Source organism: Pelobates fuscus, chromosome 2, assembly GCF_036172605.1.
Source record: "Pelobates fuscus isolate aPelFus1 chromosome 2, aPelFus1.pri, whole genome shotgun sequence".
In the NCBI taxonomy this organism is placed as follows: domain Eukaryota; kingdom Metazoa; phylum Chordata; class Amphibia; order Anura; family Pelobatidae; genus Pelobates; species Pelobates fuscus.
Window position 1 is genome coordinate 149,447,303 of NC_086318.1, and position 12,374 is coordinate 149,459,676.

The window sequence follows — 12,374 nt, forward strand, 5'->3', positions numbered from 1 at the left end:
TAAGGAGGGAAAGCCTCAAAAGGTAATTGCAAAGGAAGTTGGATGTGCCCAAAGTGCTGTATCAAAGCACATTAATAGAAAGTTATGTGATATGGAAAAGTGTGGAAGAAAAAGGTGCACAAGCAGCAGGGATGACCACAGCCTGGAGAGGATTGTCAGGAAAAGGCCATTCAAAAGTGTTGTGGACTTTCACAAGGAGTGGACTGAGGCTGGAGTCAGTGCATCAAGAGCCACCACACAAAGACGGATCCTGGACATGGGACATGGACAGATGTAGTATTCCTCTTGTCAAGCTGCTCCTGAACAACAAACAACGTCAGAAGCATCTTACCTGGGCTAAAGAAAAACAGACCTGGTCTGTTGCTCAGTGGTCCAAATTCCTCTTTTCTGATGAGAGCAACTTTTGCATCTCATTTAGAAACCAAGGACCCAGAGTCTGGAGGAAGAATGGAGAGGCACACACTTACAGATGCTTGAAGTCCAGTGTGAAGTTTCCACAGTCTGTGTTGATTTGGGGAGCCATGTCATCTGCTGGTGTTGGTCCACTGTGCTTCATTAAGTCCAGGGTCAACGCAGCCGTCTACCAGGAGATTTTGGAGCACTTCATGCTTCCTTCGGCAGACAAGCTTTATGGGGATGTTGACTTCATTTTCCTGCAGGACTTGGCACCTGCCCACACTGCCAAAAGCACCAAAGCCTGGTTCAATGACCGTGGGGTTACTATGCTTGATTGGCCAGCAAACTCGCCTGACCTGATCCCCATAGAGAATCTATGGGGCATTGCCAAGAGAAAGATGAGACATGAGACCGAACAATGCGGAAGAGCTGAAGGCCACTATTGAAGCATCCTGGTCTTCCATAACACCTCAGCAGTGCCACAGGCTGATAGCTTCCATGCCACGTCGCATTGAGGCAGTAATTGCTGCAAAAGGGGCCCAAACCAAGTAATGAGTCCATATGCATGGTTTTACTTTTCAGAGGTCCAATATTGTTCTATGTACACTCCTTGTTTTATTGATTGCATGAAAAATTCTAATTTACGGAGATTGTGGACTTTGGGTTTTCATGAGCTGTAAGCCATAGTCATCGCACTTATGACAAATCACGGCTTGAACTATCTTGCTTTGCATGTAATGCATCTATCTCATATATTAGTTTCCCCTTTTACGTTGCATTACTGAAATAAATGAACTTTTGCATGATATTCTAATTTTTCGAGTATCACCTGTAGTTGTTCTGGTGGCCATAGTGTCCCTTTAACATTGTGATTTTTAAAGAGGAAAAACATTTAAAGCGATATTCTAATTTTTTGAGTATCACCTGTAGGTGTTCTGGTGAGTATAGTCTGTCCCTGCAGCCTTCTTGCAGTTGACACTGTCTTTTCAGAGAAAAGGCAGTGTTTACATTACAGCCTAGGGACACCTCCACTGGCCACTCCTCAGATGGCTACTAGTGGTGCTTCCAGATGCAGTGGTGCACAGTGTGCTGTGAAAATTCCAAGTTGGATAACTAGAATGCGCACCCTCCAAATAAGGTCTTTTAGCCCCCAGAGAACCCGACACACCTATGCATGAGTGGTATCACTGTACTCGGGAGATGTTGCTGAACATATATTGGGGTGTTCGTTGGCAGTAACCCCTAAAGTTCTCAGTACATGTATTCTTAAATTGCTATGTGTGTCAAAAAAATCACCAATTTTTTTTTTTTTTTTAAGTTTGGCATAGATTGGTGGTAAAATGGTTGCATGAAAAGAGTCAAAATACCCCAAGTTTAATACCTTAGGTTGTCTTCTTTTAAAAAATATATACTGTACATGTGAAGGGTTATTCAGGGATTCCTGACAGATACCAGTGTTACAGTGTAACTTTCGTTAATTTAAAAAAAAAAAAAAGGGTTTGGAAATAGCAATGTGCTACTTGTACTTCCAAATAATTGCCCTATAACTTTCCAAAAAGCTAAGAACATGTTAACATTGGGTATTTCTAAACTCAGGACAAAATTTAGAAACTATTTAGCATCGGTGTTTTTTGGCAGTTGTAGATGCGTAACAGATTTTGGGGGTCAAAGTTAGAAAAAGTGTTTTTTTTGTTTTTTTTTCATGTGTGGGTACTGTAAATGAGTTAGAGGAAAATTACAGCTAAACAAAACACCGCAGAAATGTCAAAACAGTGCTGGTCCTTAACCGTAAGAAAATTGAAAAACACTAAGGGGTTAAACACCCTTTAAGACTGTCCCTTTAATTCATTAAACTTATTTTTGATAGATTCCTAAAGATATTCATTGTGGGTTTTGAAGAGATACACACTATATTTATGTACCAATGTGTCTGTCTGTGGGGTTTGTTATGTTATGCTAGGTATTTAGATCCCTGGCTAGACTAATTGTATTTTTCATACAGCAACTCTGTCAGGTTTACAACTTATATTTTTACTTTTTTTTTTACTACTTTTCTTGCTTTTCTTGTTTCTTCAGAGCTGCCCAAGTGCTTGTAGTGTCATTTTAAATATACAGCTTAGTCTTTTGACTTCCTGGGTTAAGCAAACTCCTCACTAAAATTAACAAACTTCCAAATTGTCAAGTCTACACGAGGCTCAACTCAACTCTGTTGAATATAAAAACATATGGGATACAGCTGTGTACCTAAAATATACACAGTAAACATAACATACAGTGCAATATACTGTATAATAACATACAAATGCACCCCTGCAAAGATTGCACTCACAGAAGTCAGAACACAAAAGTGCCTCAAAATATCTTCCTCTTTGGTTTGTGGGGAATCAGAATTATTTACGTCCATTTAGCTCTCCTAACAGAAACCAAAATCCAGGTGGGTAGGATAACTTAATTTATTTAAAATGTTTTAACAAAAATAAGTAAATCAAAACAAAATATACAAATGGTCTCCGGTCCTACAGGTTTCGTTCCTATAGGAACTTCCTCCCAAACCACAATAATAAAAAGGGGTGTGTTTCTTGCTGGCTTGGCAACATGGGAGCTGTGAGATGTAAGATGCTTGCCCTGTTTTGTAGTGCATTTAGTTATTTTGATAACTCAAAACTTTCAGCTCTCTATCACCCTTTTTTTTTCCCTAACAAAAAAGACAGCCTGCGTGTAATGCAGTGTTTTCATGTTTCTCCCTATTCAAAGTTTAATGTGGCAGTAAAGTGTTTGAAGACAGATGTTCTTTCTCAGCCGGATGCCATGGACGATTTCATTCGAGAAGTGAACGCCATGCACTCCCTTGACCATGTTAACCTCATCCGACTTTATGGAGTGGTCCTCACACACCCTATGAAAATGGTGAGATATGATTGTGCATGTTGTCAACTTGGAAAATGTTGTTTTTTTTCTTATATTTCAATATAATGAAAGCTGATCGGTCACATTGAGCAATTATTACCTATTGTGTCAGAAGGGTTCACAGATTCAAAAGTGCTGCGTTCCTAAAGTCTAGTCGGACTCCCATGCTGGCATTATTTTCCTTTCAGGCACAGTCCTCTGTCTTGCTTTTTTTTCTTAATTTTTTTAATTCATGGGTACCGTGGGCATGTTTACTGACACATACATCAGAAGACAAACACATCACATTGATTGTCAGTGTGGATTTGTAGAGAAAAGAGAAAACAGCAAATAGTGCTCCTCCTGTGCATAGCCTTGTTGCAGTTACTGCAGCTGACACCCAGATATAAATTATGGTGTAATGAACATTCATATGTAAAAAAGAGTGCATGTGTGATGCTTTCCCTTTCAGTGTGATTAATGACAGACTGTTTATTTAAAAAAGACTGTTGTCTCTCTCCTTGCTAAGGTAGAGTATCATACGGATTCTAACCCCCACAATTCTCAGGATGATGCCATCTCTCTGAATTTCAAAATGTAATTCAACAGAGATGATGTCACTCCTCTATATTATGTGTTTTGAAATTATGATCTCCCTATTTAAGATAACAGGCAAAATAAATAATTTTATTTGCTGAATGCAAAAATTGTCATTACTTTAGATTCAGCATTTTTTAATAACAGTGGCTCAGTTATTTATAATGATTAAAACATTTATGGGTATTAGCAACATTTTGAAAAGGTGACTTATAAGTTCATACACATTTACGGTTTCTGAGTGCGTGCGTGTGTGTGTATGTATATATTATTAATATTATTATTATTATTGCTATTTATGTAACGCCAACAGATTCCGTAGCACTTTACAATATTTGAAGAGGGGGATTTAACTATAGATAGGACAATTACAAAAATAACTTACAGGAACGATAGGTTGAAGAGGACCCTGCTCAAACGAGCTTACAGTCTATAGGAGGTGGGGTGTAAAACACAATAGGACAGGAAATAGCAATCAAATAAGGTGGAGTGAAGCAGAGCTGGAGGAGAGAGTAGAGTGCTACCATTTAGGAGAGAGCAATAGACAGGTATACAAGGTAGAGAGATGGGTTTTAAGGCACTTCTTAAACGATTGAAGACTAGGGGAGAGTCTGTATTGTGTGTGTGTGTGTGTGTGTATATATATATTACACACACAATCATATCAAAAGTGCTCTTTATATATTTATATATATATATGTATATATATATATATATATATATATATATATAACTAATTTGTTCATGATCCTGAGGAAAGCCCTGGACCGGGACTGAAACATCGATCAGCACATTTTAATGATTTTTCAATAAAGGAAGAAAACTTTTAACTACATATATATAGTCATTTGAATTCCTTGCACTCCAGGCTCAAATATATCCTTGCCAGGTGCTTACAGCCCAGGGCTTAATATCCAGTCGGCACAAATTGATATAAGCTAGCACTCATGGTCTTGTAGTTAAAAGTTTTCTTCCTTTATTGAAAAATCATTAAAATGTGCTGATCGATGTTTCAGTCCTCAGGATCATAAACAAGTTGCTAAAATGAAAAACACACATTTATAGCCGAATAATCAGAATAGAAATTCTTACCACCTGGATCGTGCACCCGCCGCAGCGTTCCCCTGTGTGCAGTGCGCAAGCGTGAGCGTCTACTACTTGCGTGCCGTAGTGATGTGACACATGTTGCCATAGTAACTGCTATCACAATGCCGTAACCATGGAAATCCGTGCAAATAATATAATATAGCAGTGCACAGGCACCAAGGCATTTTATAATAGTGGTTTGTATGTATAACATGCACCTTATTTGATCCCCAGCATGTTGTTTGCACTGGTTTCCATAGTTACGGCATTGTGATAGTGGTTACTATGGCAACACGTGTCAGGTGACCACGGCACGCAAGTAGTAGATGCTCATGCATGCGCACTGCACACAGGGGAACGCTGCGGTGGGTGCACGATCCAGGTGGTAAGAATTTCTGTTCTCATTATTTGGCTATAAATGTGCGTTTTTCATGTTAGTAATTTGTTTATGATCCTGAGGAAAGTCCTGGACCTGGACTGAAACGTCGATCTGCACATTTTAATGATTTTTCAATAAAGGAAGAAAACTTTTAACTACAAGACCGTGAGTGCTAGCTTATATCAATTTGTACCGATTATATATATATATATAACACTTTTAATATGATTGTATAATTTCTTGCATCATATTAAAGACAACCTGTTTATAAAGTGGATAGTTCAAGGGCAAATGAGGTGAACAGTGTGGCCAGAGCCGGCCTTAGGGGTGTGCGAGCTGTGCAGCCGCACATGGCTGGTGTCAGGGGAGCTAAAACAGGTACCTGGGTTGAGGATTAATTATTCTCCACCTGGGTCTATAAAAAAAACACACAAAAATTAGGTGGCATGGGCGGGGCTTAATGAGCGGAGGGCGGGGCTTATCAGGAGGTGGGGCTTAAACATACCCGAAGCCCCTGGTAATACCTACCCGAAGCTGCACATGAAGAGGGAAGCAGGAAGGCGTCCCTGCTTCCCCAACAACCAACTGCATCTACTCCCCCTTCCAGCCATAATGGAAAGAGGTAGGTCTGTGTGTGTGTGTGACTGTGACTGCCTGCATGTGTGTGTGTGTGTATGTGTGTGAGATGGTCTGTCTGACTGCCTGTATGTCTGTGTGTGTGTTTGACTGACTGTCTGTCTGTGTGTGTGACTGCCTGTGTGTCTGCCTGCCTGTGTGTGTGTGTGACTGCTTGTGTGTGTGACTGTCTGTCTGTCTGACTGCCTGCCTGTGTGTGTGTGTCTGCCTATCTGTCTGTGTTACTGCCTGCCTGTGTGTGTGTGTGTGTGTGACTGTCTGTGTGACTGCCTGCCTGTGTGTGTGACTGTCTGTCTGTGTGACTGCCTGCCTGTGTGTGTGTGTGACTGTCTGTCTGACTGCCTGTGTGTGTGTGACTGTCTTTCTGTGTGACTGCCTGCCTGTGTGTGTGACTGCCTGCTTGTGTGTGTGACTGTCTAACTGACTGCCTGTGTGTGTCTGTGTGACTGCCTCCCTGTGTGTGTGTGTGTGTGTGTGTGTGTGACTGTCTGCCTGTGTGTGTGACTGTCTGTCTGTGTGTGTGACTGTCTGCCTGTGTGTGTGACTGTCTGCCTGTGTGTGTGTGACTGTCTGTGTGTGTGACTGTCTGTGTGTGTGACTGTCTGCCTGTGTGTGCGCGTGTGTTTGTGACTGTCTGCCTACCTGTGTGTGTGTGACTCTCTGGCTGTGTATTTGACTGTCTGCTTGTTTATTACTCCAATTGTGTGTGTCACTTTAGCTGTGCAGTTGTGTGTGCCTGTGCCTGTATGTGTGACGATCTGCCTTTAACTGAGTGTGTGTGCCTATCATCGTGTGTGAGTGTCTGCATGCCTGTAACGAAGTGTGTATGACTGTCTGCTTGTAATGGAGTATCCAGGCAACGTGGTGGGGGGAGGAGGGGCGCTGTTAAAACTTTTCGCACAGGGCGCCTAATGGCCTAAGGCCGGCCCTGAATGTGGTATTATTTTGTGATTGTTAAGTAATACTTTTGTTTCGTTATAAGCACATCCTTCGTAATGATGCATGATGTATGAACTAACTAGAAAAGAATCATAAGACAGGTGTGTACTGATTGAAAACGAATACAAATTGAAAACAGGAAGCACATAGTTAGATTGTGATATGGTTGTTTTTTGTGCAGACTCTGTGCAGTGGAAACAAGATTTTGGCAGCAGATAAAATCTATTTGTTTATTTAGACTGATCATTTCTAAAATAAAGCACAGTCTAATTGTTGTCTGTCTAATGGACCATCTTCCTCTATTAGTCTCTCTAACCTCTGCAGGAAGAATGATCCATGTATTACTTTCATGCATTCTCCTGACTTGCCTCTATATTCCCCTCTCTCCAATTTATATGATGTACTTTTTTTCTGGTAGTTATGCCAGATGTCCAATGCTTAATCAGTTAACTAAGCATGGTACTCTGGGATCTCTGTAGTGATTAATTAATCTCACATTGAGGTCATTTGAACTGATCTAGTTTTGAAAGATGATAATAAAGAAAATGCCTATATCAGTACAAGAGTTCTTGGTTAGAACTCCATACCAGGGACGGACTGACCTGGGCCCCCGGCAAAATTAACACCTGGGCCCCCAGCAGACCAATATATATGCTGGTGTAGATGTACCGTGTATTTGATTGTATGTGCATGTAAAGTAAATGTATGTTTCTGTGTTTATATTCACTGTGAGACCTGCTGTAAGTGAATATATGTATGTCTTTGTATGTAGTGTCAGGATATGTGGATTCAGAGTATATCTGAATACATGCTTTTGGTTTTGTAAATAGGGTTGTATTTATTTTATGTGTGTTTGTATAGCATGGCAAAAAAGTATAAGCGGGTATTTGTGCATTTTGGCAATGTGTTTGTATGAGGTATGCAGGCCTCCAAATTGTGCATCTTAAATTACAAACCAAGTGTTAAATGTTATGAGCCACCTTAAAGGAACACTATAGAAGGAACACAAACGTGTATCACTGACACTGTAGGTTTATAGGCAACCATTAAAAAGGTGATTTACTCACCTTTATTCCAGCGCCGTGGAAACTCGTGGCTGCACTGCCCCTGCTCCGCCTCCTTGGCGGAGTTCATCAATTTAGATGATGTCAGCCAATCCAATGCTTTACTATAGAAAAGCCCTGGAAGGCAATGCATGCACGGTAAAACGCTACGCTGCGCCAATAATCATCTCCTCATAGATATGCATTGAATCAGTGATTCTCTATGACTAGCGTGCAGCGTCTCCATGCAGAGCATGGAGGTGCTGAATGTCAGTGCTGCACATTTTGCAACACTGACACATTAAGCACCTAGGTGCTCCTATGCAGCAATGTAAACACTGCTTTTTCTCTGAAAATGCAGTGTTTACAGCAAAAACCCTGCAGGGGCAGGCTATACTCACCAGAACAACTACATTAAGCTGTAGTTGATCTGCTAACTATAGTGTCCCTTTATGCTTGTGAGTGCAAAGGGGTAGGGACTGCAAAGGGTGTAGGGGGAGGGGCTGCAGAGGGTGCCTTGGGATGATAGGAGTTGTAGTTAGTGTAAAGGTATAGGGGTGTGGTGGTATAAGGGCTGTGATGGGGCAATAATGGGAGAGATTATAAAATTAGAATTATTTTTTATTTAAAGGACCACTATAGTGCCAGGAAAACAAACTCGTCCCTCCCACCCTCATGGCCTCACTCCCGCTGTGCTGAAGGGGTTAAGACCCCTTCAGCCACTTACCTTTCTCCAGCGCCGGGCTCCCTCAGCGTTGAGGAACTCTCCTCCTCCTGCTAACGATAGTGCCGATTGCGCCGCGTGTGCATTCAAACCGCCCATAGGAAAGCTCAATGCTTTCCTATGGACGTCAGCGTCTTCTCACTAGAGCAGCCACAAAAGGCTGAATTAACCCTTAGTGTAAACATAGCAGTTTCTCTAAATGTTTTCAGCTGCAGAGTTAAAACTAGGGGGGGGACCTGGCACCCAGACCACTTCATTGAGCTGAAGTGGTCTGGGTGCCTATAGTGGTCCATTAAGAAATAAAATTATATATAAAAAAAAAAATCTCCTTCCCCAAGTCTTACCTTCCTGGTGGTGCACAAATCCTCTTCTGACCGCCCCAGACATGCTGCTTGTAAATCTGCTCATGGCAGCTCCACACAGCTCACTCTGCACTTTGACTGATAATGTCACTAACTGCAGAACTATCCGCACGGAGCTGCCCTAAGTAGTGTTACAGGCAGCTCAGTGAGGCTGTGTTCAGTGAGACAGGCACACCGAGGGGCAGCCTAGTGGTGTCTTTGAGAAGGCCCCTTAGCTGTCCCTCAGTGTGCCCAGCAAGGGGGATTATATTTTTAGCAGCAGGGGCCCCCTTTCTGATTGCAGGCTGGCTGGGAAACTCCCCATCTCAGCCATTACTGCACTGCACCACGGGTGTGCCCCCCAGAGCCTCGGGTCCTCGGTCCATGACCGATTTGCCCTAGTGCTCATTCCGCCCCTGCTCCCTACACAGATAAAAAGGGCTTGCTCCCAACGGGAGAGAACATATATATATATATATATATAATTTTTTATTAATTGAATTATGATTAAAATTAAAGCATCAAGGGATCTTGGTTAGACCTCCATGCATAAAAACGAAAACAGAAATAATGTATAAAATGCAGTGCAGTTGTAGTATAAGAATTAATAGTGAATCATGTTATAACCCTCGCACATTTAATTAACTAGTGCTACATTTATATAAATAAAAGCATACAAATAAGTCAGTGCTAATAGGCACAATGAACTAGAGCAGGCAGCAACCCTGAAAAAGGGATTCCCTCCAAACCCTTTTAATCCCCACCTTGGATTCTTTGGAGTCAGAGATAACATATTTAAATGCCAGGTTGTATGTAAGAATAAAAATAAAATATGAAGCTAAAAGGATAATTGGCACAAAAGGCTAATTTTAGTGACCAGAAATCTCTTTATTGCTTAAAATCCAAACAATAAACATTCATATTGCGTTTCGCCTGTATGGCTTCTTCAAGTGGCTTAAAACATACATGCTGGTAAGATAGAGCTTATATAGGTATAAAACAAATTAAAATTGGCGCAAAAATTGCAGCATCTAATCAATAGACAATACATAATTACATTATAAAAATAACTTAAAAAGCATTGATATCCTTATAGAACACATAAGTGCTTAAAACTACTGAGAAAACAAGGATTATGCAAATGCAACTTTCCCTAATTGCGTTATTTTAGTTTTTGTTCTTATCTGACTAAGATATCTTGTGGGGAAAGAGGTGGGATTTCTAGGTGAGACTTATACAGCAAACTGGAAATTGTGGAGAGTTGACAGAGGACTGGCACGTTTTTGGATGCTTTGGGGTGATTGTAATACTCTTCCCTTCTGGGAACAAAATGTTTTGTTACCATGTTGCATGCCTGTGAGTTTCATGTTCCTATATTTTTCAGGTAACAGAGCTTGCTCCCCTGGGGTCTCTCCTAGACCGTCTACGAAAGAACCTGGGCCATTTCTTGATCTCCACCCTCTGTCACTATGCTATTCAGATTGCCAATGGTATGGCCTATTTGGAATCTAAACGTTTCATCCATCGGGATCTTGCTGCTAGGAACATTTTACTCTCCTCCAATGATTTAGTTAAGATTGGCGACTTTGGCCTCATGCGAGCCTTGCCCAAAAATGATGATCACTATGTAATGCAGGAACATCGGAAGGTGCCCTTTGCTTGGTAAGTATATATTTGGCATACAAAGCAAATACACCCCAAAAGCAAGTAGCTTGTTTACATAAATGGTTCTACTAGCTGGAGTTTTTATTTTATTTGGACTTTCTTAATTATAAACAGGGGGATACTGCCTTTGTAGGATACCTCCAGTTGAACTAATAATGAAGTTATGTTTGGAGGTGGGCTGTTGAAAGGGTCTGAGGCCCTTCCCTCAGCTAGCTTCTTCTTTGCAGATTTGCCCTCAGGTGACACGGGGGAGGTGGTAAGGCTCTCCCCCTGTCCCTATGTGTTGGTGCGAGTTGGGGTGTGTGACTTTTATTCTCCTTTTCAATCTGTCTCTGTTCCCCTCTATTTTCTTTCTTCTCTTAGGGCCTTGTTACTTTATTAAAGTACTTTGATGATTCATACTGTTCCAGTGTTTAGTGCACTAGTTATCCACCCAACCTTGGGCAATTCCCTTGGCTGTTGCTGGTTACTTGTTGTATTTATTTATTCTGATTTAGTAGCCTCTTCATAGTATATGAAGTCACCTTTCAGAGTATTGTTTTGGGTGGATGCTTTTGCACCCTGGTTTGTGCTGGCACAGGCATTTAGTGCATTATCTAAATAATCTTTGTATTTCTCTACAGTTGTAGTGAGACCCTCCGTGAGAATTGTGTCTATTTTCAGACTTGTGTATTATCTGCACTCATGTTTCTTTAGTCTCTATATCACCACTCAACTTTGACTTATATGTGTTTTTTTGCTCCGAAATGCTTTAGACTTGAGAAAGGAAGGTTCTTCTGAAAACTTGTCATTCCAAAGTTCTGTTAGTTCAATAAAAAAGGTATTACAAGATACTAATTTAATCTGCTATTTTGCTTTCTACAGTTGTATACTCGTTGGTTGTTCCCCATTCTGTGATAAATATCTTTCCCTCTCTGTATTACATTCTAGGTGTGCACCCGAGAGCCTAAAGACCCGCACTTTTTCACATGCAAGTGACACGTGGATGTTTGGTGTTACATTGTGGGAGATGTTTACATATGGGCAGGAACCATGGATTGGACTTAATGGAAGCCAGGTAAAGCAAGCTATCCAGATGATGAATTTTACCAGAAAAGCAGACTGCACAGGTCCTCGGACATATAACAGCAAATGAGAATGTACTGGCTGATGGAGTCACTTGTTTACCTATCCATTTAACAGATTTTTAGTGTGCAGCAAAGTATTATGCATACCACAAGCATTTTAATAGTTGCTGTATCTCTTGTAAAGAACTTGCTGGCACTTTGGATCTGGACTGCCGTTGTGAGTTGATTCAGTCCGATATGCAACTGGTATAGGTACTCTCTGAGACCTGAGCAGGAACTAATTGAAGGGCATGGTTTAATAAGGAATTGTGTCTTCCTTTATTTTAGCAAAACCTAATTTTAATACCTGGCTAAAGGTTAGCTAATTTGTTGTGCTAAAATTATTACTTTTTTTTTTTAATAAAAATATTTAAATGTTGTACATTCCTGTTCCTATGACTCAAGAATGCATCTGTTCGTAGCATTGGAAACAAACATTTAAACATTGGATAGCGTATAAAATCACTTTAAAATTCATATCTTTTCCAGCCATTTAAGACTAGGAAGTAACTAGTGTTGACAGCCCCATGTTACTGCTCTGAAAGACATGCTTTCAAAACTTAGTATGTGTTCTGA

The 12,374-nt window shown here is 40.8% G+C and overlaps 1 protein-coding gene across 8 annotated transcripts in view; it reads left to right on the forward strand.

Annotated features, from left to right (window-relative positions):
- TNK2 (tyrosine kinase non receptor 2) overlaps positions 1-12,374 on the forward strand; it is a 205,011-nt gene that overhangs the window by 132,992 nt on the left and 59,645 nt on the right. For all 8 annotated transcript variants that reach the window (XM_063442836.1, XM_063442829.1, XM_063442833.1 and 5 more), the window contains 3 exons: positions 3,151-3,303; positions 10,412-10,689; positions 11,623-11,749. In XM_063442836.1, the coding sequence (XP_063298906.1) occupies positions 3,151-3,303; positions 10,412-10,689; positions 11,623-11,749 (558 nt within the window). The remainder of the gene's footprint in view (positions 1-3,150; positions 3,304-10,411; positions 10,690-11,622; positions 11,750-12,374) is intronic.